The sequence below is a fragment of the Metarhizium acridum genome (genome assembly GCF_019434415.1).
Source record: "Metarhizium acridum strain ARSEF 324 chromosome Unknown scaffold_13, whole genome shotgun sequence".
In the NCBI taxonomy this organism is placed as follows: Eukaryota; Fungi; Ascomycota; class Sordariomycetes; order Hypocreales; family Clavicipitaceae; genus Metarhizium; species Metarhizium acridum.
Window position 1 is genome coordinate 2,368,683 of NW_027094016.1, and position 23,012 is coordinate 2,391,694.

Here is a 23,012-nt window from a genome sequence, read left to right on the forward strand (position 1 = left end):
CTGTATTGAGGATTCATTCATGGTCCTCGGAATGCTTCATGCTCTTCTTCCGGACCCACCCCCCTCAACCGCGACGGCGTTACAAGTTAGAACTCGCGAGGAATATTCGATCTGAGGCCCAACATCATGATGGGCAACCAAATTGAGCGTAAAATGATCCGTGAGAACAGCGCTCATGTTGTTGAATATTATATGAGATCTCCCAAGATAAATACAGCGATGGATTCTGAGGTTGAAACAAGGGTCCACCGTCCAGGGCCATCAAACGTTCAACTTTTAACTCAAACAACCCCCCCAGCCCCTTCCTGCACAGCATGTTTGACAACTTGTGCGCAGGTTCAGCGAGATTTAGGGCAGATGGTCTTGTTGTAGGGTTGTAAAATTTGGGGAACGCTTGGTGCTTTGCCGTGGGAGAGTCGGTCCCGACGGCGACGCAGGCATTGCCGTCTAGGAGCTCTTGATAGAGAAAGAAGGCGTGCTCCCAATCTTGTGACGATATCAGCTGCGAGTGTCCCTTAATAACTATGGGACCGCGATGTACGGGCTGGATGGAAGCAGTGATGCCCAGAGCGCCGAGACGCTTGGAGTCATCCTGGCTTGCAAGCTCCAGTTGCTCTATGCGATGTGTGTCTCATATGGGTCCTTCGCCGCAGCAATCATGTCGATGATACTGGTAATGGCGACCTGCCCGGTGCCATGTGTTATGGCGCACTGCATTCCAACGCTGATCGCATTCTCAACGACGATGCGTAGCGTTTCATCCCTTTGAGTGTTCGAACGTGCCGATTTTGTAGCGAGCAAGGATACTAACCCAATCATATACCTTAAATTAAGAGATACATGATACCGTCGAACACATTCATATGCAAAGCCGAGCGATTTCGAAACCTGCCAGCAGCGGTGCATGGAACTGGCCACCTCCACATTTGTTCCGGCCCTATAATGCCACGGTTGGATGGTATAAACCAATAGGCACCAATGGGGAATATGATTCCCATCGTCCGTCGGCGCAGTTCAATGGCTCCCCAGGCATCGATAACACCTGTACATCCGGCCGAGATGTAAAAATTGAAAGGCTTCATCCAAGGCCGCTTGTTTTGCCTTATTTGTAGCAACTTTTGCCATAAACGACCACACAATGGGGTCGACGACGATCTCTGCCAACAGGCCTATTGGGTTCCCGATTCCATCCATGGATATGAACTCTGTACAAACTTCTTTCATCTTGGATATGAGCACCATTTTGGAGCCGGCGTGTTGAACCAGATAGATTGTAAATATTGTCATTCAATGTAAATGGGTCGCTAATTCAATTTTCCCAGCACACACATTCGATTGCTAAGACGCCCGTGAAGAATTGAAGCTATTCAAAGCTCAATCCGGTGTAAGTCCAGGCTTTTTGCTAGAATACTCGGCGATAGCATGACGAATTTGTTTTAAAGAGGTGCAGCCCGTCAAGTTGAGCTTTTGCTCAGAGAAGCCAAACATGAGGATGGACGCGGCCACCGATGAAGCCCGGTACGATGACACCATTTGTTCAAACTCACAATCTCCGCGTCGTCCGGCATGGCGCGCTATACGGCCGCGTCACCTTTACTTCCTACAAGAATGATTCGTTAGTTGTCCGTAATGATGTAAGTGTTCCGAGCGCTGGAACCTTCGAGATCCGCACCGTCGACGAGGACTCGACCTTGGAAGACCGTCGGGTTGGTCATTTCGTGCAAAAATCCCTCAGTAGTAGCAGAATCAAAGTAAAATGCTGCACTATCAGGCCGTCTGTTATGTACCCCTTCGACTGCCTTGAGGCCTAAGGATGGTCAGGAATCAACCGGAGAGCAGCGAGAAATCTGGTACCTAAAACTTGAATCGATCTTGATTCAGAGGTCCTTGTAAGACGGAACCCAGCGGCCAGTAACGAAAAACTACTTTGTAAGCCAACCTTCCACTTCAAGGGGTCGCGGGTGGAGAATTCTGCTTCCCGGACAGCAGCATCTCCATAAATCCAATCAATATTGGATGGATATGGACACTGCTTGATAATGTATTGGTCGTATCCTCTGGCAGTGGCCAATAAGTGCTACAGGTGAACCGGGAAGTTACCAGGCCCCTTGTGACCCCGCACCTCTCGGACTCTCCACGCAGATGAAATCCATGGTTCTTTGATTATTCTTGCATTTGGGGCTTCAACGTCGGTGGCCGACAACGCTACCTGAATTAAAGTCAGCATGCTTGTCAGCCTTGTAGTTATCCGTTAGGCCGATTGGAACATTGCACATGTCCAACCAGAGTGTGGAAGACGGTGTGATGTGCTGGTAGAAGAGCTATAGGACCTGGCAAGGCTGATCACCGGAAGGCAATTTCAGTTGTTTTTGAGCCAAAAAAAAAAAAAAAAAAAAAAAAAAAAAACTTGTTCTTGCTGAAAAGAGACAAACCCACAGGTTAGACTCCAGCAATTGTATGCTGCCTTGGGATTGTACCACCCCTGCCTTGAGTGTGAGAAGACTCCAGAAAGTGGTTAGGTTAATGCTGATCCTTGCCGAAATTCCACGAACCACCGGTCTGCTTCACCGAGGTAGTTGGGTCCTTCGTCTCGGCAGCCTGTACTCCCATACCGTCACATATAAAAAGTCTGAGAGAGAACCCTATCGCAAGACTTTTCCGACTCCTTCACATTCCTGCCCTTTCTTCTCGTCCAACGCCGAAAAAAAAAACATCTGCGAACATGACTGTCACCGATGAAAGCTTACCCACTTACCCCTGGGAAGCCGGGGCGATCAAGAAGCGTCAGCAGCGTAACGAGGCTATTCCAGAGGCATGGAGGCTCCATCAAAATCTCCAGGGTGGCCTCAAAACACCGTTGGAGAAATCTAAAAATAATCTCCTGGAGCTTAATTTCATCGCGCCAATCTGGAATTTTGACCGACGAGGTGCAGATTACAGAATCAAGCGATGTTACTAGTCTGCTGGAAGCACTCGCATCAGGCCAGTTAACTGCTGAAGAGGTGACAGTCTCCTTCTGTAAACGGGCTGCGGTGGCTCATCAGCTTGTAAGTGGGAGCCTCTCAATCGCTGCGCAGACTTATTTCTACCGGTTCGTAGCCAAGGCTTAGTAACACGAGCAGACGAACTGCCTTACCGAGATTTTCTTCCATCGAGCGTTAGAACGAGCACGGTACCTAGACAGATAAAGGGAGAAAGGGCTACTGGTTGGTCCTCTCCACGGCCTTCTTATAAGCCTCAAGGATTCATTTCAGATTGCTGGTATGGCGTCGACACTGGGCCTTACGGCCTATCTAGACCATAGAGCCGAGTCTAATTCGGCACTTGTTGATATCCTACTTGCCCTCGGAGCCGTGCTGTATTGCAAAACCCATGTTCCTCAGACGATGATGGTACGTTGGTTAGCAAAACCCCAAGCCATTTCGGTGCTTCCCCGTCTAATATGTTCCTTCACAGACTCCAGATTCACGCTACTTTGTCTTTGGCAGAACGCTTATCCTTGGACTACTAGTCTCAGTGCCGGAGGATCCCGCGGAGGCGAGGGCGCTCTGATTGCCATGCGCGGCGCTCCCATCGGTGTTGGAACTGATCCTGCGGGTATGTGACGCCTAAACCAACCAACCCAACCCCTCGGCGGAGGGGATGTTATTTTCTCGGCTTTTTTGATTAGGAATGTCTGCAAAGAAGATGCTTGACAAAGTTCTCATGACAGGGTCTATTAGTGTTTCTGCACTCTGCTGTGGAACGTGCGGCTTTCGTCCGACGGCTTCTCGAATTCCAAACGGTGGACAGCAGGGATGCGCAGACGAAGGGCTGGCGCAAATTTTACCTGGTGCTGGAACCCTCGCAAACGATACGAAGGCTCTCACTCTTTTCGTTAAAGCCGTGCTACCGGCAAAGCCTGCATTAAATGATGATTCCGCACTGGATGTCAACTGGAGAGATATCCGGGGACCCTTCGGACGTAAATTGCGGTTTGGGCTGCTTCCTGAAGATTCGACATATCCTTTGCACCCTCCGGTGCGGAGAACAATTGCGGAGGCTTCGCGTCTGCTCCAGGCAAGCGGGCACGAAGTGGTTGAACTGCAGTCCGACGAGTGTCGCATCTCTGAAGCGCTACAGGTGGCCTTTGCCCTGTTTGCGTTGGACGAAACCGCCGATGGAATTGTAAAAGCTGCGGGCGAGCCACCGGTTCCCTCCCGCATCAAATTGACCAAGAGATGGGTAAAGCTCCACAGGAGTTCGTCTCAGATTTGCGTAACCCCAGGCCTCAAGCAGCTATCCGGGTTGAACCTTAAAAGACGAGAATTGATTAGTGACTGGTGCAGGCTCTGGCAAAAGTATGAAACTGATGCAGTCATTGGGCCGGGGGGTCGTACCACAGCGATTGAGCATGACGAGTTCACGCTGCCGCCCTACACTGTGCTCATGGATCTCCTGGACGTGATTCGTCGTCTTTTTGCTGATGTTGTCGTTGTCGCCGATAACAAACGCATCCGGTCCATGACCTTGCTGACTGGCTTCGTGCTACAGTGTCCCGCGTGTAGCATCCCGTTTGGACGAGTCACGGAGTCAGATGCTGCGGAAAGACTAGACCTGCAGCCAGGCCAGGTTGTTCCGTCTTGTGAGTTTTGACGTCAACCCAGGGAATTCTTGACTCTGACAGTGCGTGTCAACAAGAGATAATCCTCTGGACCTGAAAGGAGATTCCGTGTTGTGGTCAGGTCTCTACCTCGAAAATGACCGACGAGAAGTGCCTGTATATTTCTGAGTCGTGGACAAGTGCCTGCAAGTGAAGGACGGCTTTGTCGTTGCAAGAGATGCAAATGCCTGAGCGAGATGGTGCAGGTTAAAGCACTCGACAGATGCTGGACATTTGCTAAGTCAAGTCCCCTCATGACTGACGGTTGACACCTAGCAAAAATGGATACGGCCCATCAACCAGCCAACCACCCCCTTGTCATTAATTCGGAACTGTAGTTGATTAGACCAGACTTCTGTCTGGTCACATTCTCTTCAATGTCTGGTTGTCTCAAGACACTTGAAGAACTGCTTCAGTCGGAGTCGACGGGCAATACTGGGTCTTCTCCGCAACACGTTTCACTTGGTGTCTAAGCCTCCAAGGTCGATGTCGTTGCCTTCATTCGCCGTCTTCCAGAAACGTATTCCAGATCGTCCTGTGCTCCAATGTTGGGTGAACCAAACCCCCCTCGATCCTGCGATCGCTGCCACATCCTCAAGGAGCGCTGCGAGCGACCCATCCCGTCAGAGACATGCCCATGCCGTCGTTGCAGCCGCCTCGACCTCGACTGTCGAAGCAATCGGCCTCACAAACGAGCTGGTCGCCCACCAAAGCCGCATGGTTTAGGGAGGCCGTCTCAGTGTTGGCTTCAGAGCAGGACCTTGGCTAAGACAGAGCCAAGGGCAAGCAGCGCAACAAGTTCAACGGTCGATTCCGCAACCCGCATCGCTCTCCGTAGCCTTTGCTCCGCCGGTTCGAGCATTTCCCAGGAGGAGCTATGGCACGTCAACAAACTTCTTACCAGCGATGGCTATCTGGATGAATTCGTTATAGGCCCCAGCTTCTGTCGCAGGCACCGAGACACGCTTGCGTCCCAGTATGACATGTCTCGATCTACAGTAGAAGACGCCTACATAGCCTTGGCCATGATATGGGGATTACGCGACCCTTCCACATCGCCGCACTATCCCTGGCTGGATACGTGCTACAAGAGAGCCTCGTCTGCCATTATGACTCTGCGCTCTCTAGACGTCAGAGTAGAGCACCACGTCCAGCCATGCTTAGCCCTTGGCGTCTCGCTGGTCACGTTTGCTCTGAAGCTCGGTGGTACGCATGTGCTCCCAATATGCAACCATATTCTAAGCCTGGTCAAGCCCTATTATGAGGCCGGGAAGCAACTAGTCGATCCCGACCTGCTGATAGCCATCTCTTTGAATGAGATAGCAGAGTGTTTGATGTGCGCAAGGATGCCAACCCTGCTCGTCGAGCTGCCCCAAGACCAGGCAGAATCGTACGTCAGCCGGTATATCGGATTGAGCGCAAATATTCTGCCGTACCTGTTTCATATCTGCAAAATCTCTGCGGAGATGGCCCATGGAGACCCAGTTGATAAAGACAAGACCTTGAACCGCCTCGAGGAAGAAATAAGGAGGTGGCAGCCTTCAATACACGACAGGCGGATGAGCGAGTTTACGGCCACAGAGGTTTCGCACATGATCTGCCAGGCCAGTACCATGCAGACTGCCGCGTTGCTTGTAATTCACCGGTTGCGTTATCCATACGGCATCGAGGATTTGGCAGCGTCTGCAATGGCATCCAGTATTCTGTCACAAATCCAGATGACGCACAAGATTACAGGACGTGCTCCGCGGTGCGTGGATCTACCCCTAATCGTGGCTTGTACAGAAATCCCGGATGAGTTGGGGAGGACAAGATACCTACGGACCTTGTCATCGATTGCAATGTTTTCTCTCCTCTTTCAAAAACGTGTTCAGTCAATGTTGGCGTCTTTCTGGGAGGCGAGGACGAGCAGTACTACCCTCTACTGGTGTGACCTGGCAGCTAGCCTCTCGTGATATATCCTCTTCAAAACACTGATAATGAATTGTTTGAACCGAGAAAGACCTATGTGGAAGCCATCATCACTTTCCATCTCACGAATGTGGTCTTTGTATGATCAGCCCGGCGGATTTTTTTTCCTAACGAGCTGGCAAGTTGCGAAGCAGTTGTATCAACAGTCCATGTGGTCGCTTCTCCACATGATGTATCCAAAGCTAAAGCGCCTCTTTGACAAGCCCTAGACAGGTCGTCGGACTCTGACTCTCCGCCTTATCAAGAGATGGTTCGAGAAAAGGATGGCTGGGCGGGGCGGCCAGCTTTTGCATCGATGCTTCGCGTAGCAAGCAGCTATTGTCGAATGTGGTATCCGTTGGGATTTGTTGAGGAGCGCATCCAGATGTCTTTCCTCAAAGTAGCAATCCACCCACTGAATTCATGCCCACAAGAGGTCTCGTCTCGTACGCACTCAACGTAACACGGGCATCCTCTCTTCAGAGTTTGCCCTCCCACTGACACAGACACGCGATGAGGCCTGGCGACGAGTTCCCGGACAAGTATGGCATGAAGCTCGAACTATAGGCATCTAGTCCAACGACAAAATCGAGAATGAGGCGGAATATGCTGCAAAATTGCCTTGATACATAGCAGTCAGGTTTACAGGAGCAATTTTGTTTTCAAATCCCAACAGAAACACAAGCTTCGAGTTCAACCTCACGAAGGCCCCTCGGCCACAGCCACAAGCCATGAAACGCCAAAATTCACTAGACAACTCTGAATCAATGGGATCTCAGTACTGGCGAGCCGAAAATTCTGTGGAATCACCTTGTGAGAGAAAAAGTCTGGCAACTGGCTGCTCGTGTAACTGCCAGCCGGTCGTTCACCTGCAACCAGCCGGCAGCCGGTTCCCACCACTCTTCAATGCGTTTGTCCTTTCAATATTTCTGCGGAGAGATTCAGCCAGAGCTTCTCACAGAAGCCGGCTTTACCTAACTGCTCAGTGATGATCACACTGCACAATACTTAATACGCGAACTTGCTTCTGCTCTCGCGCCCCCTCTGCCTGCACCAGTCTGCGTCTCCTCTGCTCAACCCCTACAAGTTGACACTTAGGCTCATGCAAAACCAACCGACAAATAGGGGTGCCAAATCCCCATATTCAATGGGATCATATCTCTATGCCTGTGGCAGCGACAAATTTGAAGGATGTTGCTCCACAGATCCATGCTTGCTGCCCGACTGTCCTGACGGTCTACTAAAACGGGACGACGACGAAAATCCCCCACTTGAATCATCAACTTCATCAAACAAGGGCTCTCCGAATAGGCAGTCCTCCAAAAACCGAGACCCTTGAGCCCGACGAGCCTAATGGAACAACCAAAGCCTCCCCATCACCGAGCGAAACAAAAACCGATTCCGGAATCACTCATACAATCCCAAATTCGTCTATAGTTACCATCACAAAGCACACAGTCGTCTTTTCCGAAGCACCACCGCCATCCACGACGTCAATCCCCGAAACGAGCACTGGCACAGCACCGGGAACCACCTGCTCTGACTGCAACGAGCCCGGCCAGACGACGAACCCAGATGGAGAGTCCAGTAATGAAGTCGGGGTGACTCCAGGCGCTATTGCTGGAATAGCGGCTGGCGGTGCAGTTATTCTGGCTCTTGTGGTAATAATCTGGGTGGTGTCAAAACGAAGGAAACGGGAGCGACAAAGCTCAGGCGTAAATGATGAGGATGCGACTGGAGGCTCGCGAGTCGACGGGTACGAAAAGGTGACGCCACATACAACCGGCATGGAGGGAGCCGCCGATCCATTTGCTCCTTTCGGAGGTGAGTTATGTTTCGCATCTTATCAGAGAGTGCAGGAGAGGAATTTTGCTGACCAGGCAGGGCGAATCGATCAACCTCACGGCCCGGATCCTCCAAACAGCGAGGCTTTTGAAATGGACGGCACGGGCATTGCTCCCGTCGAATTGCCCGCCATTAGCATCTTGGAAGTTCCAGGTCCTGCGGTATCGCCGTTGGGTGTCGTGAGTCCCGTTACTTCAGCCGATACCGACCCTAGAGCCACTCTCGCTTCGGGCTCCTCCCAGGGCCGCGTGCAATATGTGAATCAGTGGAATCAGTACAGATCAATGGCAGAAGCTGACGAGCAAGGAATGTAAAAGCCAGGGTGCGTGCCTATGGGAGAATTGGTGGTTGACTAAAACTAGGCTCTATGGCATTGTTGGTTCACTCGACAGAATATATAGCACAGAACGGGAAATGCAGGGAAAATCAAACAATAACAAAGACCAATTTGATTCCCCAAGAACCTGTAAAGCATCCGCATGACTTGACTTGGCTCGACTTGACGTGAAGCCAAATCGGGGCTCACAGTATCTTGTGTGGAGTTGGATGCTGGCTTACACCGGGAATAACACGAAGTTAGCAATGGCCAGGGTTCTGATCAGGAATCCAGCTAGTTACAATTCGGTCGGTGCCTGTCAATCATGGCACAAGCTAAGATCGCCACCACGCGATTCTATTTGTCAGCCAGCAGCTTCCGATTCAACTACCAACGATCACCAACTCGAACCATACTTTCCGTTTGATCCATAAGTTACTACATCCCGGCTGGGACGCAACATTCTTGCACGAAAAAGCTGACGGGCAACCTATGCCTCAATCGTCAACATGTCAATTCGGCGCCAATCGTGCGACAGCTGCTTCGCTGCCCGCCGAAAATGTGACCTCACATACCCAATCTGCACTCGCTGTGAGCGCAACAACAAGAGCTGCCAATACAGGTATCCACCGCAGCTGCCCAGGGAGCGCATCGCCGTCGATGCCACTGCCACCGTACCAGCTGCTACTCAATCCACCGGACAAGTGAAGCGTAAATCCAGCCATGCCGATGCTTCATCGCCGGACACGACAGGCTCTGTGGCCCTGACGCCCAGCAGTCCGCGATGGATCGGCCGCCTGGGCACGCTACCGCCGATAGCATCTTCAACATCATTGAACTGGGTATTCAACCAGATCCGCGGCTGTCCGCAGAACTTTGCACAGCGCGCAGAAACAATCTTCATCCACAAGGGCCTCTACACCGGCAACAAGCTCCCACAGCCGCTCCGTGCAGCTTTTGGCATCTGCGCCGGCACCCTGTCGGTGAACCAGGTCAGCCACCAAACGCTCTTCCGCGTCCTCGACTCAGAGGTCGACGCCCTCCTCAGCTCGTCCCTGACGGGCTCCCTGCAAGAGGAGCTGCACAAGCTGCAGGCCGTGGTGCTGTATCAAATCATCCGCCTCTTCTACGGCCAGATCGGAGAGCGCATGCTCGCCGAACGCCAAGAGTACCTGGTCCGCTCCTACGCGCTCAAGCTGCTGCAGTTGTCCAACGCGGAGCTACGCAGTGGCCCTCGCACATGGGCGGCGTGGATCGTCGCCGAAAGCATCCGGAGGACAGTCTACATTGCGTTCAAGCTGTACACGCTGTACGCCATGTCGAGGTACGGCCAGTGCTCAGAGATACAGGCCATGTGCATGCTGCCTATCTCTACCAACTCGCGGTTGTGGTACTCGAGTGAAGAGCGTGGTTTTCAGCCTCCGGACCGAGACGAGGTCATGACGTACAAGGACCTTGCCGAGTTTTATAGAAGGACGCGGAGGAGAGTGCATGAGCCGTTTGAACAATTAATTAACTATTGTGGGGTGCAAACGATGCGTAGAGCAGGTTGATGGGGTTGTTTGTCCGCGGAGCAGAGCGGAAGAGGTTGTTTGAAGACGGCAAATTCAGTCTCTTTGTTCCGGCGAGCTGTTTGTGGCATCGGCGTTAGGGGGAAAGCATAGCATTTCGGCGATAAGTATTTGCATGGGAGCACATATTGCAGTCAGTCTCTGTAATCAACCAAGTGGGATCCCATTCTTTATTGTGCTTGCGTCATGGTAGAAATATCAAGGCTTGATTTTCTTTCTTTTTTCTTCCCCCTCTTTTTTCCTTTTCTTTTTCCTTTTTTTTTTTCGGGGTTTTAAATCTTTACACCCACCCATCTCCGGTGGCGCCGAATGATTGATTAGTTTTGGATACATGAATCAGGGCGCTCTACGGAGTTTGACCAGGTAGGTGGGAACATGCGGGCCAAAGTGGAGTGCGGTCAAAGGTGGATCATTTCAAGCCTCCCCACCAGCATCTACCAACATTTGAACCTACACACGGGTTGCCAGGCAAAACAGGGTCCAGGAACGCACAGCAGTGGCATCAGAGCAAGGGCTTAATAAGCTACTGAACAGAAAACGAACGGAACATGGACCGTGTATTAGATAGAAGAGGGGGTCTTTCCCATGTAATTTGACCTATCTTTCAGGCTATTTAATGAGCCAACCACTTCTCTACCCTCACAACGTCTCTCCATCAGCAAGCTCCAAATGCCATCCAACCTTGACTCCAATTTTACAAAGTTGCTCAACCAACCATCCTCTGACCGCTTCCTGTAATAACCTACAGAAAACATGGGAGTCGACTTCACTGTATTTAAAGGCTCCAAGACCGGGGAGATTGTCGAAGCCATCGGCCACCGAGACCCGGGTCCCACCGAGGTCATTGTCAAAATCTCACACTGCGGCGTTTGCGGCACCGACGAACACTTTCTCCACGCGGACCAAGGCCTTGGCCATGAGGGAATTGGAGTCATCACCGAGCTAGGCTCTACCGTGAATGAAGTGTCCAACTTCAAAATCGGCGATCGCGTGGGCATGGGGTGGTTTCACAAGTTCTGCGGCATCTGCAAGCCTTGCCTGACTGGTAAAGCGCCCCCGAGACGACAAAAGTGCATGGGAAATCGACATGATACTGACTGCCTACACCACAGGCTCCTCGAGCAACTGCACATCTCCCAAGTCCTTCGGCTCCGATAACCAGGACCAAGGCTGCTTCGGCTCCTCTGTCGCGTGGGACGTTTCCGCCCTGTTCAAGATCCCCGATGCAATCGCCTCCGAGGATGCCGGTCCTTTGATGTGCGGCGGCGCAACCGTCTTCAGTCCCCTGCACACGTCTGGTGCAAGGCCGGGAGACCGAGTTGGTATCATCGGCGTCGGTGGTCTCGGTCATTTGGCCATCCAGTTTGCTTCCAAGATGGGCATGGAGGCCGTCGTCTTCTCCAGCTCAACGTCCAAGAAGGAGGAGGCGTTGAAATTTGGCGCCTCGGAGTTTTACACGGCGGCTGACTTGGCCAAGCCTGAGAGTATCGAAAAGGTCGATATTCTGCTGATTACTTCCAGTGTGCTGCCAGACCTGTCCACGTGAGTACCGCAGTGTCGTCCATGTGATGCCGCCATCTTCAGGCGTTGGGCTAACCAGTGTAGATATTATCCCGTCCTGGCCCCGAGGGCACAAATTTATCCCCTGACCGTCAGCACTGAGCCCATGCAAATCACACCTCAAACCTTGATCAAGACTGGTATCCGGATTATCGGGTCTGCCGTGGCCAGTGCCGGCACACAGCAGGCCATGTTGGCGTTTGCGGCCAAAAAGGGAATCAAGCCACAGATCGAAAAGTTCCCTCTGACCAAAGATGGCGTTGTCGATGCGATGGCGAGGTTGAGAGAGGGCAAGATGCGATATCGTGGCGTGTTGGTGGCGCCGCAGTAATTTCTGATGCCTAGTTTAGAATTTTCTATATCTTAATAATTGGTCATAGACAATGTTACTGCATGAGAACGATTAGAAAAATTGCATCGACTGTAGGGCATGTCATTACGAGAGCTGACTTACCTTGGCCGGAGGGTCTGCTTGTCTGTTCCATCACCAACAAACATACCATTCCACCACATGGTGACCAATGTATTCAATTCGTCAAATTTATCGGGTGTTCTACATGAAAGTACCCATCTCCCGAGTCCCATCTTCTCCTTGTCTGTTGCGAAAATACAAATCTTGACCCAGCGCCACAAATGCTAAATGTAAAAACCCAGATTCTCTCTTTTTTTTCTCGTTAACGGAAATCAACCCAAATACAATCCTGTTCCAAAATCAATCCCGTAGCACCACTCATCCCTGAGCTTTCTCGACCATATTATCGGTTTTGTAGTTTGGAGATTTCGTCGAGCAAATCTTGCAGATCCTCGTCCTTGATCTTGTCGGCGAGCGACGGGATAAGGGTCTTGGCTTCGTCGGCATTTTCGCAGCACAATGATCCTACACGGCGTCAGCAATCACACACCAGGCATGAAGAATTGGCAAACGCGTACCCAGCTGCGCCCTCTCAAACTTGGCCAGGTCCTTATGTGCGCTCAACAGACGTTCGACGGCTTCCACGTTTTCCTTTTGCGTAAACCGAGCGAAATGATCCAGATAGTTGAGCGTCTGGTTTAGCATCCTGGTTAACCAGTTAGTGCCTCATTCATAGTCCTATACGGCTTCGGTATTGTGAAGCGTACTCGGTCTCGTTGACGTTCTTGCGATCATTTCGGCGCTTGGCAACCAGCGCGTTCAGTACGAGCGCTGCTTCTGACAGAGTCAAGGTGTCGACGTCTTGGAATTCTCCCAGGTTCAAAGTCGCTGAAGCTTCTTCGTTGCCTGGAGGGGGAGGCTTGGGGCGTGAAGTCCGCTGGTTTGACATTGTCGGTCGTCCTTGGGACGATGTGGTAGTCTCGCGTCGACGACGATTGATTCGTGACGGTTTGCCGACAGACGCAGAGGCGCAGGCTCGAGACGTCGGCGCGAGGGACAGGATCGTACGCGACGGGCGGGTTGCGGTCGGAGCTCGTAGGGATGCTGCGCGACGGAGCGGGAAACAAGACAAAAAAAAAAGGATGGAATGGACAGCCCTTCTGACACTGGTCAATGAGGCTGGCTGAGCAGGCGGCGATTGGGTGATGGGGGTGTGTTTGCTTGGGCGGCTACAACCAAATGGTCGAGCTTGGCCTGCGCAACGAGAACAGACGGTAATTGAGTGGGGCTGCTGCCTCACTTTGGCGGTGCTCGCGTGGCTGCTGGTTGCCTTTGCAGCGGCCTCGGGAGTCAAACTCAGACCTGACACGTCCCACAGTCGACATGGAGCGAGCTGCTCACTCATCATCTGGGCCCCAAGCGACACACACTCACTTGCACATGGGTGACGCTCAACTCCATGAGCGACACGTGATGCAAAGACAACCGACCTTTACTATCATTTAGTTTTTGTTCATCCGGGCGACAATACTCAATCCCGTACGCCGTCGCGAGCACTATCCGTCGTCGCTTACTCAACAACACCGAGAGGTTCATGCTTGTGCCTCGGCGGATGAGCCTCACAACGGCCCAGAAACACGACATTGACAGTTTGATGGCCCTCAATAGCCGCCCGATACAATGTACGCCCAGTCTATGCTCTCATTTTGGAGCATCTCTAACCACGTGCTAGGACTGTCTTACCCTCATCATCATCAACAAGGCCGGTGGCTTAGTCTACAATAAGACCTTCCACGACGGCGGTCTGCACAAGATTAGTACAAACGATTACCTGGTCCTGGCCGGTACTTTTCACGGGTTCGTCTCCCACATTTTGATTTCTGCCAATGCTCTTATTTCTCCCCCTTGGAGAGAGTCTCTTGAGGGTTTCGCTGCTCACATACACAGTGTCCACGCCATCACCGCCAGACTCAACCCCATTAAGCCCATCACCCCCCATCCCGGCACCAACGGCGTGGCAATCCGCCCAGAGCCCTCTTCGGGCCTGGAGGTGCTGGAAACAGAAAACTTTCGATTGCAGTGCTTCAACACCATGACGGGGACCAAGTTCCTCTTGTTTACGGATTCTACGCAGGCAAATGTGGATGTTACGATTAGGAGGATATACGACTTGTATTCGGACTATGTTATGAAAAATCCGTTTTATTCCTTGGAGATGCCTATACGGTGTGATATTTTTGATCGGAAATTACTGTCATACATTAGAGAGATTAATAATCGGTAATAGAGGTCCGTCAAGGAATGGTGTGTTCCGTCCCCTCCATTGCAACGATTTCATAACCCTGCACTGCTACTTGTACGCGTCGCCAAAGTCCAGTCCTAAATTCATCTCTAAGACTCTAGTTCTATTGTACAGCTTCGAGGAGAAGCCACTCCGCACAGGCTTGCCTGCGTGTACCGTATGCGGTGCTCTCCTACGACGTGTCCATCTTGTCTCCGCCGTCCTTTTTGTCTCCGCTACCAGATGGACCAGACTCATCCTCTTCCTTGACACTCTCAAGTGATGCCTTTTTGGCAGCTTCCTCCTCCTCGCGGGCTATCTTTTCTTGCCTGGCCTTCTCCTCCTCCATACTCATTCGCAAAGCAAGGGCAAGCTCGGGTTCCATGGCGGGGTCAAAACCAAATTCAAACTCCTCGTTGCCTCCGCCCATACCGCCGCCGCCGCCGCCGCCAGATCCTGAAGCACCCTCGCCAAGTAATATCGGGGTGGCCACAAGTTGGTCGCTCAGCAACTTACTACTAGGTGGAATGACGACGAAGTGCGAACCCTCGCTGCCCTTGACCTCATCGTTGAAAATCTGCAGCTTCTTCTGCGTGCCGTCGTCGTCGAGATCTCCAAACAGGATGAAATCTACAGAAATGTTGAGCTTCTTCATCTTTCTGGCCAACGGTATCAGCTCCTTGTCGCTCTCTTCGACTGGGGAGCAAATAAAGACTATTATTCGCTGTCGCTGGGCTCGATTTTGTCGGTGCTTCAGAGCAAGCTATCAATTGATTAGCTGTGTATACGTACAAATAACGACGATGAATCTAAACAAACCGTAGCAACTTGGATGCCAGTCTTGAGATGGGACGACCCGCCAATCTTCTTCTTTGTCCGATGCAGACCCTCCAATATCTTGCCCTGCTCAGTGGTGAGAGTGACGAGCACTTCGGGACCCTTGCCTCCCATGCTCATCAGGCCAACTGAAGACTCAGGGTTGCCCTGGGTAATACTCTGGAAAAGAACATTGACGGCGTCAACTTGTGAATCGAATCTCGTCGGCTGGTAGTCTCCGTTTCTGCTGCTCTCGCTGTTGTCTACGACAACCATCACCGCCTCAAGAACCATCTTGTTGCTGCACCGGAATCTGGAGCTAATTCGTAATTTACGGCGACCGTGTAAATAATGTTGGAAAAGAGAGAGGCGTTCAGCTCCTTGGTGGCGATTATAGAGTCACACGGGTAATGATGAAGAGGAAGTAGTAGAAGCGAGGCACTGGGAAGAAGCTCCACGAGGTGTGGCTCATCCTAGAGGCGTAAGGCGGTTCAGCCTGCTGGCAAGTACCAGTACCTCACCTGTCAGCATGCAGAGTGCCATTTTCAGGTACTTGGACCCCCGTTCATTGAATGGCGACGCCCTCGTAAATGTGCTGACATAATGCAGCCACACACATCCCCGTTTGTTTACTTCAACACCACTGACCAGTCACAGCGCGCCATGGCCCAAGCTGCGACACCTCACCTCAAGCCAATGATCTCGCAATCTGCACCAAAATACAAACCTTGAGATAATTCAACAGCTCTGGCGACGAAAAAATGGCTCCCGTCAGAAATAAGAAGAGGGTATCCGACCAATCCACCGCCCCAAGGAGGCAAGGCGCAGCTACAGACACCAAAGTGCCCATCAAAAGCCCATCAACGCCTCACGATAAAAGCCCAATCAAGAAGCGCAGGATGGGAATTAGCGCTCTGCAGAAACAGGCGTTGATTGATAATCTTCAACTAGAGGGTAGTTATCTCCCAAAATTTGTTGGATACTTGGCATGTGTACTGAGTTGCTAGTCACTGAACGCGCCAGACGGCTTCGCGCCCAATACCAGCTTCAAGCACAGGGACTACGATCACGAATTGAAATACGGATAAACAGAATCCCCATGTCTCTGCGAAAGTTGACAATGGGTGACTTGCTTTTGAAATGCTCCCAACGGGATCAGGGCCGGGTCGTTTCCAGGCCTCCAGTGCCCGCCAAAGACACACCTCGGTCGAGCCCACAGAGGACGCTGCCAGCTCGCAACCAAGCTGTAGGCCGCCGCTATAAGGGCATGAGGTAATAACACTCGACGTGAGGCCAAATAAATAATACAGTACAACATGCTAATATTTGCTCAGCAATGAGATTGCAGGAGACAAGGAAAACGACGTTGAAAACAGGGATGGCGCGAAGAAGCGAACTAGAACAGAGACGGGGCGTGTTAGGCCAAACCAGATCCTGTCCCCGACTACATCCAACTCTCGCCTTGCAAATCGAGATCGGCCTGCTTCTCCGGCGAAGCCGCAAATCCCTCGACCCGGCTCTCCGTTGAAATCCACCGCCGCCTCGCGTGCCGCCGCCACGAGTGTTCTCTCCAGCATGGTGGAAAAGGCCAAGGCTACGCGTACTAGAGGGGCCAGAAAGGTCACTACGACTTCAGAAGCAAGCTCCACGTCAACAACTGCTGCAAAGACACGACGTCCTGCGACTGCCACAGCCTCAAGAGCACCTGTTTCTCGGCCGGTAACCCGAACTGGCCGTCGTCCTAGTGAGACGAGTGACACCAGTGAGGGAAGTGCCGGAACTGTAGTCAGAAAACCGACCACGTCCAAAAAGGCTGCACGAGCAGTCACGCGTACCACTGTCATGGGAACTATTCGAAAGGGGGTTACCGGTGCTACGACGAAGAGAGCAGCGGCAAAAGCAGCGGCACCCACAGCCACAACAGCCGCGAGTGGTAGGGTGTTGCGCAAGCGAGGTTAGTTCGCTGGTATGAGGCTTAACGAAAATCGATGTCTTGTCCTACTTTTTTTCTGGAACTTTGACACGGGCGTTAACACTTGGCGTAAATTGGGATTGGATACGGGTTCAATTTGGGACATTGCACTGGCGTTAATTGGGGGGATGTAATGCAAAGGCCAAGGTTCATAGTCAATCAGACCATGCGAAATGTTACTTGGCAAAATTATGTCGCTGCCCTTCTTCTTCTTCTTGTCATCCACAAGCTCGATGTTGTCCGCGGGTATCTCCTTGTACTTCTCCAAGATGAACTCCTCCAACTCGTCGCTAACATCGCCCTGCACCACGATTTCTTCGCCCCCACTGGGGATCTTGGTCACTGACGAGCCAGTGGCGAACTTTTTGCCGAGATCTTTGGCCACCTGATATTATTAGCACCGACCACATCAGGACACCTTTGAAGAGCACACCTTTTTCAGTTCCAGACCAAACGCCTCCAGTCCAATGACCGCCTGTGACAAATTTCTTCTTATTCCGCTCAATGCGCTTAATGGTAACCACGCTGTTGGCTATCTTATCGGCCTGCTTCGCCTCGGCGGCCTCGGCCTTTGCAGTCTTCTTCTGTGCGTCTTTGGCCGCTCTCTTTTGCGCTTCGACGGATAAGGATGCGGTTGCAGCTTCTAACGCCTCTGTCCAAAAATACGCGTCAGGTATTTGGTCACCACTGCGGGAAACATTGCATACTGACCGGCTGACCAGATTCTGTCATACAATTCCTTGTTGTTCTTTTCCAGCCATTCTTGGCACTTTTTTACGGTTCCTCCATATTCACAGTACTATCTTAGATATTGTTAGAACGCACCAGTCGTATTTGGGTGTTTCTATTATCGGAGGAACAAGGCACGATAAAAGGAGTTAGTTGGACGGTTACGCACCTCTGGTGGCAGTGTACAAACTGATGACGTCTGGTCAGCAGTGAATCATGCATGCATCGACGTTACGACAACATGGGAAGGAACTTACCACCGCAGTATGTTACATGTCTGGCCTGAGGCTCGGCTGAGACGTCTGGCTGTTCTACGTCTGCCATGACTGCAAACCTTTTGTGAATTGGAGTTGAAGGCGCTTGAGCTCTTGTGAAATCTCGAGCTCTCGTAGCGCATCTGGCGGGGTAAAATTGCCAGAGGTAAGTTGGCCGATGGAGGGGCTCGGCACTAGCTGTCACCAGCCGTCACCAGCTGGCAGTTCACAAGCTTGCTCATGCTTCCAAGCCTGAGGCACAAATTTCACTTCCAGTCACCCGTTACACATCTTGACCTCCGGCTGACCTGTTTTGCTCATCGCAGGCCTTCTGTCATCGCTCAATTACCGATTGCCTACCTAGGTACTCATCACTGCTGTCAACTTTTATGTGCATATGGCCACCACTTCGGCCAAATCTCGTCGCACTTGTATCATGTTCATACTGTCCCTGCAGTTTTTTTGGATGTCAAAATCTCTGGTCGTAAAAGCCTACCGCCCGTCGAGACCTTGTTCGGCAGGATGCATCACACTCCAATGATGGATTGATTGGGGGCCAAGAAGCAGTGCTAAGCGCCGAGGATCAGATGGGCCACCATATTCACCGTCCCCCCGCAGCCACGAGCCCAATCAGCTCCCAAAGACATCACCGCTTCGCGCGCGCGCCTGCATATTGTTTGGCTGGCCAAGCCCCCCAATGTTCCCCTGCAATCCGTAATTAGACATTCACCCCAGCTTCGTTGATTGGATGTTTAGTTGGGCTAGTGGCTCGATGGCAGTCCCGTGCCGGGCGTTGGGATGGCATCGTCACCGTCTTAATTCCCACAACCACGACGAGATGCTGCCCTCGACGCGCCGATGCGGTCATGGTCACTTTCTCTTTTGACAGCCGAACGCAACTGCAGCCCGTGCTGCATTGCCCCGCCCAGTTCGTCTTTGCTAGCCACTAATATCTGCATTCATGTCTCGTAGCCGCTCGGTCAAAGTCGATGGACGAGTTCCTTTAAGGATTCGCATTCCCTGGCCAACTGGGTTGGCCGGATTTCTTCCCTTCACATTATCTTCGCTTGCACCCGTTTCCTTTCTGTATTGGAGTTTGTTTGTTGTAGAGTCAGTAGACGCTTCGTTGATCGAGGCAACCTATCGTTTCCCCGCTTCTTCCAACTTTCGACGCCGGTCGTTGATATTCACCATTACGATAATTTACAATTTCTCTTTTGGTATCCCATTACAGACGAGTTGGTAATAGGTCGGCCTGGCCCAAGACGCGAACCGTTAGCTGGGCATAACGGAACCCTTGATAAAGGAACAAAACCAGAAAAAAAAAGGGAAGAAATGGCTAACACTCTCCATTTGCCACCGAGTGGTTCCCAGTCTCATGAGCCTTCGCTGGGTCGAAGGCCAAAGAGACGACTTAATCCCATAATAGAAGAAGATTGCGATGATGGCCATGTTCAGAATACAGGGGTGAACGAACAACGGAGACGCGGTGATGCTTCACATCTAAAGATTGAGGCCTGGTTGTCACCTATGAGCGATCATTTCCCCACTCCAAAGGGAGTTCACTATCTTGCCGCTCCCATCCTTCCGTCGTCGCCGTCCACGGTATCAGGAGATGGTATTTCTCCTACAACTTCGTCAAACATGTGGAATCGAGCCAGCATCGGCACTGAGAACACTGAATTTGAGGACCTCTATGATGTGTCCGAGGAGGAAGATGAGGATGACATGTCGCGGCGCTATAAGCGATCGTCTGTTGGCCGAGCCACAAACCATCACCAGTCATTATCGAAACAGCTCACTCGTCTTCAAATCCCAGCAAATCGAGATGAACCCGAAGAGTCTTGGTCTGCAGTCGAGGAACTCAAGAAAATCACATCGCCAGTGCCGCTGACTCCATTGGCAAAGCTGCCCATGTCTCCGGCTCAGATGAACTTTATCGGGAAGCAGCAAGCGCTCGAAGTGCCAACCATTTCCGCGCCGCCGTCTCTCGACGGCAGCCTGTCGTCCGAGCAGCTCGCCGCATTGAGTGCACCAGCAACACCTGTGATTGGAAACGACGAACACAAAACAGAAGAGGCATGGGCCGGCGTCCACCTTCAACCCGGCGCGCTCGCCACACTACAGGCTCTGTCTGGGGGAGACGAGGGAGAGGGGCAAGAGTTGTTCGAACGCCCGGTGCAGGTACTCGACGTTTCCATGCGCCCAGTCACTGAGATGCAACAGCAACCTTTGCGCTTGGTAACCAGCTTCGCACCTCGGGCGGCTCAGGATAGAATCCATTCGCCAACTCCCACCCGACAATCTCTTGCCAGCTTAACAACACTGAGTATTCCCTCTCCTGGCGGGTTCTTTTCTGGACTGTCTCCTCGAACCAGAAATACTTGGCATCTGCCCAGCAAGTCACCAGTGGACATGCCGCCGCCGACCTCAACCACTGCTGAGCAATTTTACCGATGTCCCTGGAATGTTGATGATTCTTCTGTTCCCCCATTGCCAAAGCGTCCCGATTCTGCAGAGGCATTCTATAGGGCCGTCGGCCTATCATCAGAACCTGTTGAGCAGGTCATTCAAGTTCAAGATGATGACGATATGACAGAGGGCATGCCTACCGCTAGGCTCGTGATTTCACATCAGGATTCCAACGATTCTGGGGAGACTGCTGCCAAGATTGTTGAGGAGGCGCCAGTTGAGATTGTCGTCGACTACGATCCTGACTATGCCAGAAAGCAGCAACAAGAAGCCTTGTCCAACTTGGATCGCACGGAGCTGTGGCTAATGGCACAGAGGGCTTACCTCAAGGGCGTGGACGAAGAGCCCGACAACAATGCTGTTCTCAAAAGTATTAAAGAGTCACCTGAAGAGGAGGATGACAAGGAGGACGAGAAAGTCAAGCCGAAATCTGAGCCCGAGCAAGGAGCAGAAATCAAGAAAAAGGTTGTTAGGTTCTCCAATGTCATTCCAACAACCCTGGAACCCAAGCGTCTGCCTTCCGGTTTGCTGCGACAGGAATCAGCATACTACCGAGCCTTCCAGGACTACATTGTACGCACGCGCCTTCAAGATGTATTTGTTCAACAGCTTTCTCGCTTCGAGGCAGTCCAGGCTCAGCGCACTGCATTGCGCGAGACTCATCGCAACCAGCTCCTAGGCAAGTATCAGCTCAGCGTCGTTCCTCAGTCAGCCAAGAAGCGACTCAGCGCCAACGTTGCTCGAGGCGACGACATCCTGACTGACGACCCTGACAAGCTGCGCAGGGAGAAGGAGCTGGAGGCCATGAATCAAATGACCATCCCAGCCTGGCATGTGGCTGCCCTCAAATTCCTCAACGGCGGTCGCCTCATCACGGCACCAGTGACGAAAAGATTGGCTCGACTTTCGCATATAGCTGCTCCAGGCAGAGACAGCGCTGGTCGCGACCGCGCTAGGATTCTTGATCTTGGTGGGCAGTCAACATGCGATTGGGCATGGCACTGTGCGCTTCAGTATCCAAACGCCAAGGTTTACACCGTGACGACCAAGGCCATTCGCCAGCTCTCAAACTCCAACATTCGCGGACCTCCCAATCATCGCCAGGTTGCGGTAAAGCGTCTTTCCAAGCTTCCATTCGCAGATGGCCAATTTGACTTGATTTCTGCTCGCGAACTTCATGGAATTCTCAAGTTTGTCGGCGAAAACGGCGAGGATGAGTGGGAGAGCTGCCTCCACGAGTGCATGCGGGTGCTGAAACCGGGTGGCTACTTGGAGTTTTCCGTCATGGACTCGGATATCATCAATGCCGGGCCGCTTGGTCGTGCCAAGAGTGTAGAGTTTGGCTTCACACTCAAGACGCTCGGTTACGATCCAAGCCCAACAAAGATGTGGCTCGGCCGACTGGCTCGCGCAGGATTTTATGACGTCCGCCGCGCTTGGGTGTGCCTCCCCATGGGTGCCAAGAGGAAGATGAGCATGCCACCAACACCACCATTAAAGGACGACGTCTCGATCAGGAGCGGGAAAGTGTGTCAGATGGATGCCATGGTCATGGGCAGCAGTGACAATATTGCCAATGTCTGCAGCATCGTTGGCGGATGGAACTGGGAACGATGGCTCCTCCGATGTGAGATGGAAAAAGTCGGGGGTGAGATGCGCCTGGCTGATACTGTGACGACGGGAGCGGCGATGAGGGAAGCTGGCAAATGTCTGGACGGAGTGCACGCAGTGATGGAGGAGGGGAGGAGCTGCAAGGCTGGTTTTCGAATGCTCAACGGGTATGCGCGGAAACCCAAGAGGTGCCACGATGTGATCCAGATTGCATTTGCGCAGTGAGAATTTGTTTGCTTCTTGATACCCGCTAAGCGTTTTCCCTCGTTATTTGGTCTCTGCGTGAATAAGTTTTAGAATGTAACGTGCAATTGGCAGAGCGTGAGCAGGGATGCTGCACAATCGAGGCGTACTCTTTTTCAAAAGGTTGTGCAGTCATCGGCGGTGCCAGACGAGGCTGGTCTGCGATTTCTATCGTCCGTAAATCGAAGTCTATCTAAGTGAGTCCTTGCAACATGAAGCTTGTCAAATTTTGGTGCATGCAATCGGAGCGTGCCTGAGTTCCCGAACAAGTTCAAAATGATGGAAGAATCAGGTTAAGAGGATGCCAGCATAAAGAAGCAAGGAATAGGATAGAATGACAACATCCAGGGATGCTGTCGGTCAAAAGTATGATTGGCAACTTCGTGTAGGGTGGTCCT

At 52.0% G+C, this 23,012-nt stretch overlaps 11 protein-coding genes across 12 annotated transcripts; 8 read left to right on the forward strand and 3 right to left on the reverse strand.

Annotated features, from left to right (window-relative positions):
* Positions 1-3,672: 3,672 nt before the first annotated feature.
* On the forward strand, positions 3,673-4,635 carry J3458_003336 (uncharacterized protein; the record flags this gene model as incomplete). Its single annotated transcript, XM_007813441.2, has 1 exon — positions 3,673-4,635. One exon carries the CDS (start codon positions 3,673-3,675, stop codon positions 4,633-4,635), a length of 963 nt encoding a protein of 320 aa, XP_007811632.2.
* Positions 4,636-5,625: 990 nt separating this feature from the next.
* On the forward strand, positions 5,626-6,597 carry J3458_003337 (uncharacterized protein; the record flags this gene model as incomplete). Its single annotated transcript, XM_066117694.1, has 1 exon — positions 5,626-6,597. The coding sequence occupies one exon, from the start codon at positions 5,626-5,628 to the stop codon at positions 6,595-6,597; it is 972 nt and encodes a 323-aa protein (XP_065977484.1).
* A 1,782-nt stretch (positions 6,598-8,379) lies between these two features.
* Positions 8,380-8,751, forward strand: J3458_003338 (uncharacterized protein; the record flags this gene model as incomplete). Its single annotated transcript, XM_066117695.1, has 2 exons — positions 8,380-8,416; positions 8,477-8,751. 2 exons carry the CDS (start codon positions 8,380-8,382, stop codon positions 8,749-8,751), a joined length of 312 nt encoding a protein of 103 aa, XP_065977485.1.
* Positions 8,752-9,262: 511 nt separating this feature from the next.
* On the forward strand, positions 9,263-10,306 carry J3458_003339 (uncharacterized protein; the record flags this gene model as incomplete). Its single annotated transcript, XM_007813439.2, has 1 exon — positions 9,263-10,306. The coding sequence occupies one exon, from the start codon at positions 9,263-9,265 to the stop codon at positions 10,304-10,306; it is 1,044 nt and encodes a 347-aa protein (XP_007811630.2).
* Positions 10,307-11,077: 771 nt separating this feature from the next.
* Positions 11,078-12,215, forward strand: J3458_003340 (uncharacterized protein; the record flags this gene model as incomplete). The annotated part of the gene is made up of 3 exons (XM_007813438.2): positions 11,078-11,369; positions 11,437-11,866; positions 11,930-12,215. The coding sequence occupies 3 exons, from the start codon at positions 11,078-11,080 to the stop codon at positions 12,213-12,215; spliced, it is 1,008 nt and encodes a 335-aa protein (XP_007811629.1).
* Positions 12,216-12,639: 424 nt separating this feature from the next.
* Positions 12,640-13,463, reverse strand: J3458_003341 (uncharacterized protein; the record flags this gene model as incomplete). The annotated part of the gene is made up of 3 exons (XM_007813437.2): positions 13,004-13,463; positions 12,815-12,942; positions 12,640-12,761 (listed from the first exon to the last, which is right to left on the reverse strand). The coding sequence occupies exons 1-3, from the start codon at positions 13,183-13,185 to the stop codon at positions 12,640-12,642; spliced, it is 432 nt and encodes a 143-aa protein (XP_007811628.2). The 5' UTR covers positions 13,186-13,463.
* A 156-nt stretch (positions 13,464-13,619) lies between these two features.
* J3458_003342 (uncharacterized protein) lies at positions 13,620-14,520 on the forward strand (the record flags this gene model as incomplete). The annotated part of the gene is made up of 3 exons (XM_066117696.1): positions 13,620-13,680; positions 13,905-13,918; positions 13,969-14,520. The coding sequence occupies 3 exons, from the start codon at positions 13,620-13,622 to the stop codon at positions 14,518-14,520; spliced, it is 627 nt and encodes a 208-aa protein (XP_065977486.1).
* RPN10 (proteasome regulatory particle base subunit rpn10) lies at positions 13,969-15,758 on the reverse strand. The gene is made up of 2 exons (XM_007813435.2): positions 15,337-15,758; positions 13,969-15,280 (listed from the first exon to the last, which is right to left on the reverse strand). The coding sequence occupies exons 1-2, from the start codon at positions 15,625-15,627 to the stop codon at positions 14,711-14,713; spliced, it is 861 nt and encodes a 286-aa protein (XP_007811626.1). The 5' UTR covers positions 15,628-15,758; the 3' UTR covers positions 13,969-14,710.
* A 257-nt stretch (positions 15,759-16,015) lies between these two features.
* Positions 16,016-17,449, forward strand: J3458_003344 (uncharacterized protein). Of its 2 annotated transcripts, XM_066117697.1 has the most exons (3): positions 16,016-16,287; positions 16,341-16,605; positions 16,668-17,449. In XM_066117697.1, the coding sequence occupies exons 1-3, from the start codon at positions 16,095-16,097 to the stop codon at positions 17,290-17,292; spliced, it is 1,083 nt and encodes a 360-aa protein (XP_065977487.1). In that variant the 5' UTR covers positions 16,016-16,094; the 3' UTR covers positions 17,293-17,449. The 2 variants fall into 2 exon arrangements, with proteins under 2 accessions (XP_065977487.1, XP_007811625.2); XM_007813434.2 differs by having other exon boundaries at positions 16,016-16,605.
* TMA22 (Translation machinery-associated protein 22) lies at positions 17,447-18,605 on the reverse strand. The gene is made up of 5 exons (XM_066117698.1): positions 18,292-18,605; positions 18,204-18,223; positions 18,017-18,104; positions 17,739-17,957; positions 17,447-17,690 (listed from the first exon to the last, which is right to left on the reverse strand). Exons 1-5 carry the CDS (start codon positions 18,356-18,358, stop codon positions 17,596-17,598), a joined length of 489 nt encoding a protein of 162 aa, XP_065977488.1. The 5' UTR covers positions 18,359-18,605; the 3' UTR covers positions 17,447-17,595.
* On the forward strand, positions 18,429-22,963 carry J3458_003346 (uncharacterized protein). The gene has a single exon (XM_007813432.2). The coding sequence runs from the start codon at positions 19,624-19,626 to the stop codon at positions 22,594-22,596; it is 2,973 nt and encodes a 990-aa protein (XP_007811623.2). The 5' UTR covers positions 18,429-19,623; the 3' UTR covers positions 22,597-22,963.
* The last annotated feature ends 49 nt before the right edge of the window (positions 22,964-23,012 follow it).

Bases quoted from the DNA above. Each gene is read 5' to 3' on its own strand.
- TMA22 (XM_066117698.1), bottom strand. From the start codon at position 18,358: ATGGCAGACGTAGAACAGCCAGACGTCTCAGCCGAGCCTCAGGCCAGA. The intron at 18,224-18,291 runs GTAAGTTCCTTC...AGACGTCATCAG, and splicing joins ACATGTAACATACTGCGGTG to TTTGTACACTGCCACCAGAG. The intron at 18,105-18,203 runs GTGCGTAACCGT...TATCTAAGATAG, and splicing joins TTTGTACACTGCCACCAGAG to TACTGTGAATATGGAGGAAC.
- RPN10 (XM_007813435.2), bottom strand. From the start codon at position 15,627: ATGGTTCTTGAGGCGGTGATGGTTGTCGTAGACAACAGCGAGAGCAGC. The intron at 15,281-15,336 runs GTTTGTTTAGAT...ATCAATTGATAG, and splicing joins CTGGCATCCAAGTTGCTACG to CTTGCTCTGAAGCACCGACA.
- J3458_003346 (XM_007813432.2), top strand. From the start codon at position 19,624: ATGGCTAACACTCTCCATTTGCCACCGAGTGGTTCCCAGTCTCATGAG.
- J3458_003344 (XM_066117697.1), top strand. From the start codon at position 16,095: ATGGCTCCCGTCAGAAATAAGAAGAGGGTATCCGACCAATCCACCGCC. The intron at 16,288-16,340 runs GTAGTTATCTCC...CTGAGTTGCTAG, and splicing joins TGATAATCTTCAACTAGAGG to TCACTGAACGCGCCAGACGG. The intron at 16,606-16,667 runs GTAATAACACTC...ATATTTGCTCAG, and splicing joins CGCCGCTATAAGGGCATGAG to CAATGAGATTGCAGGAGACA.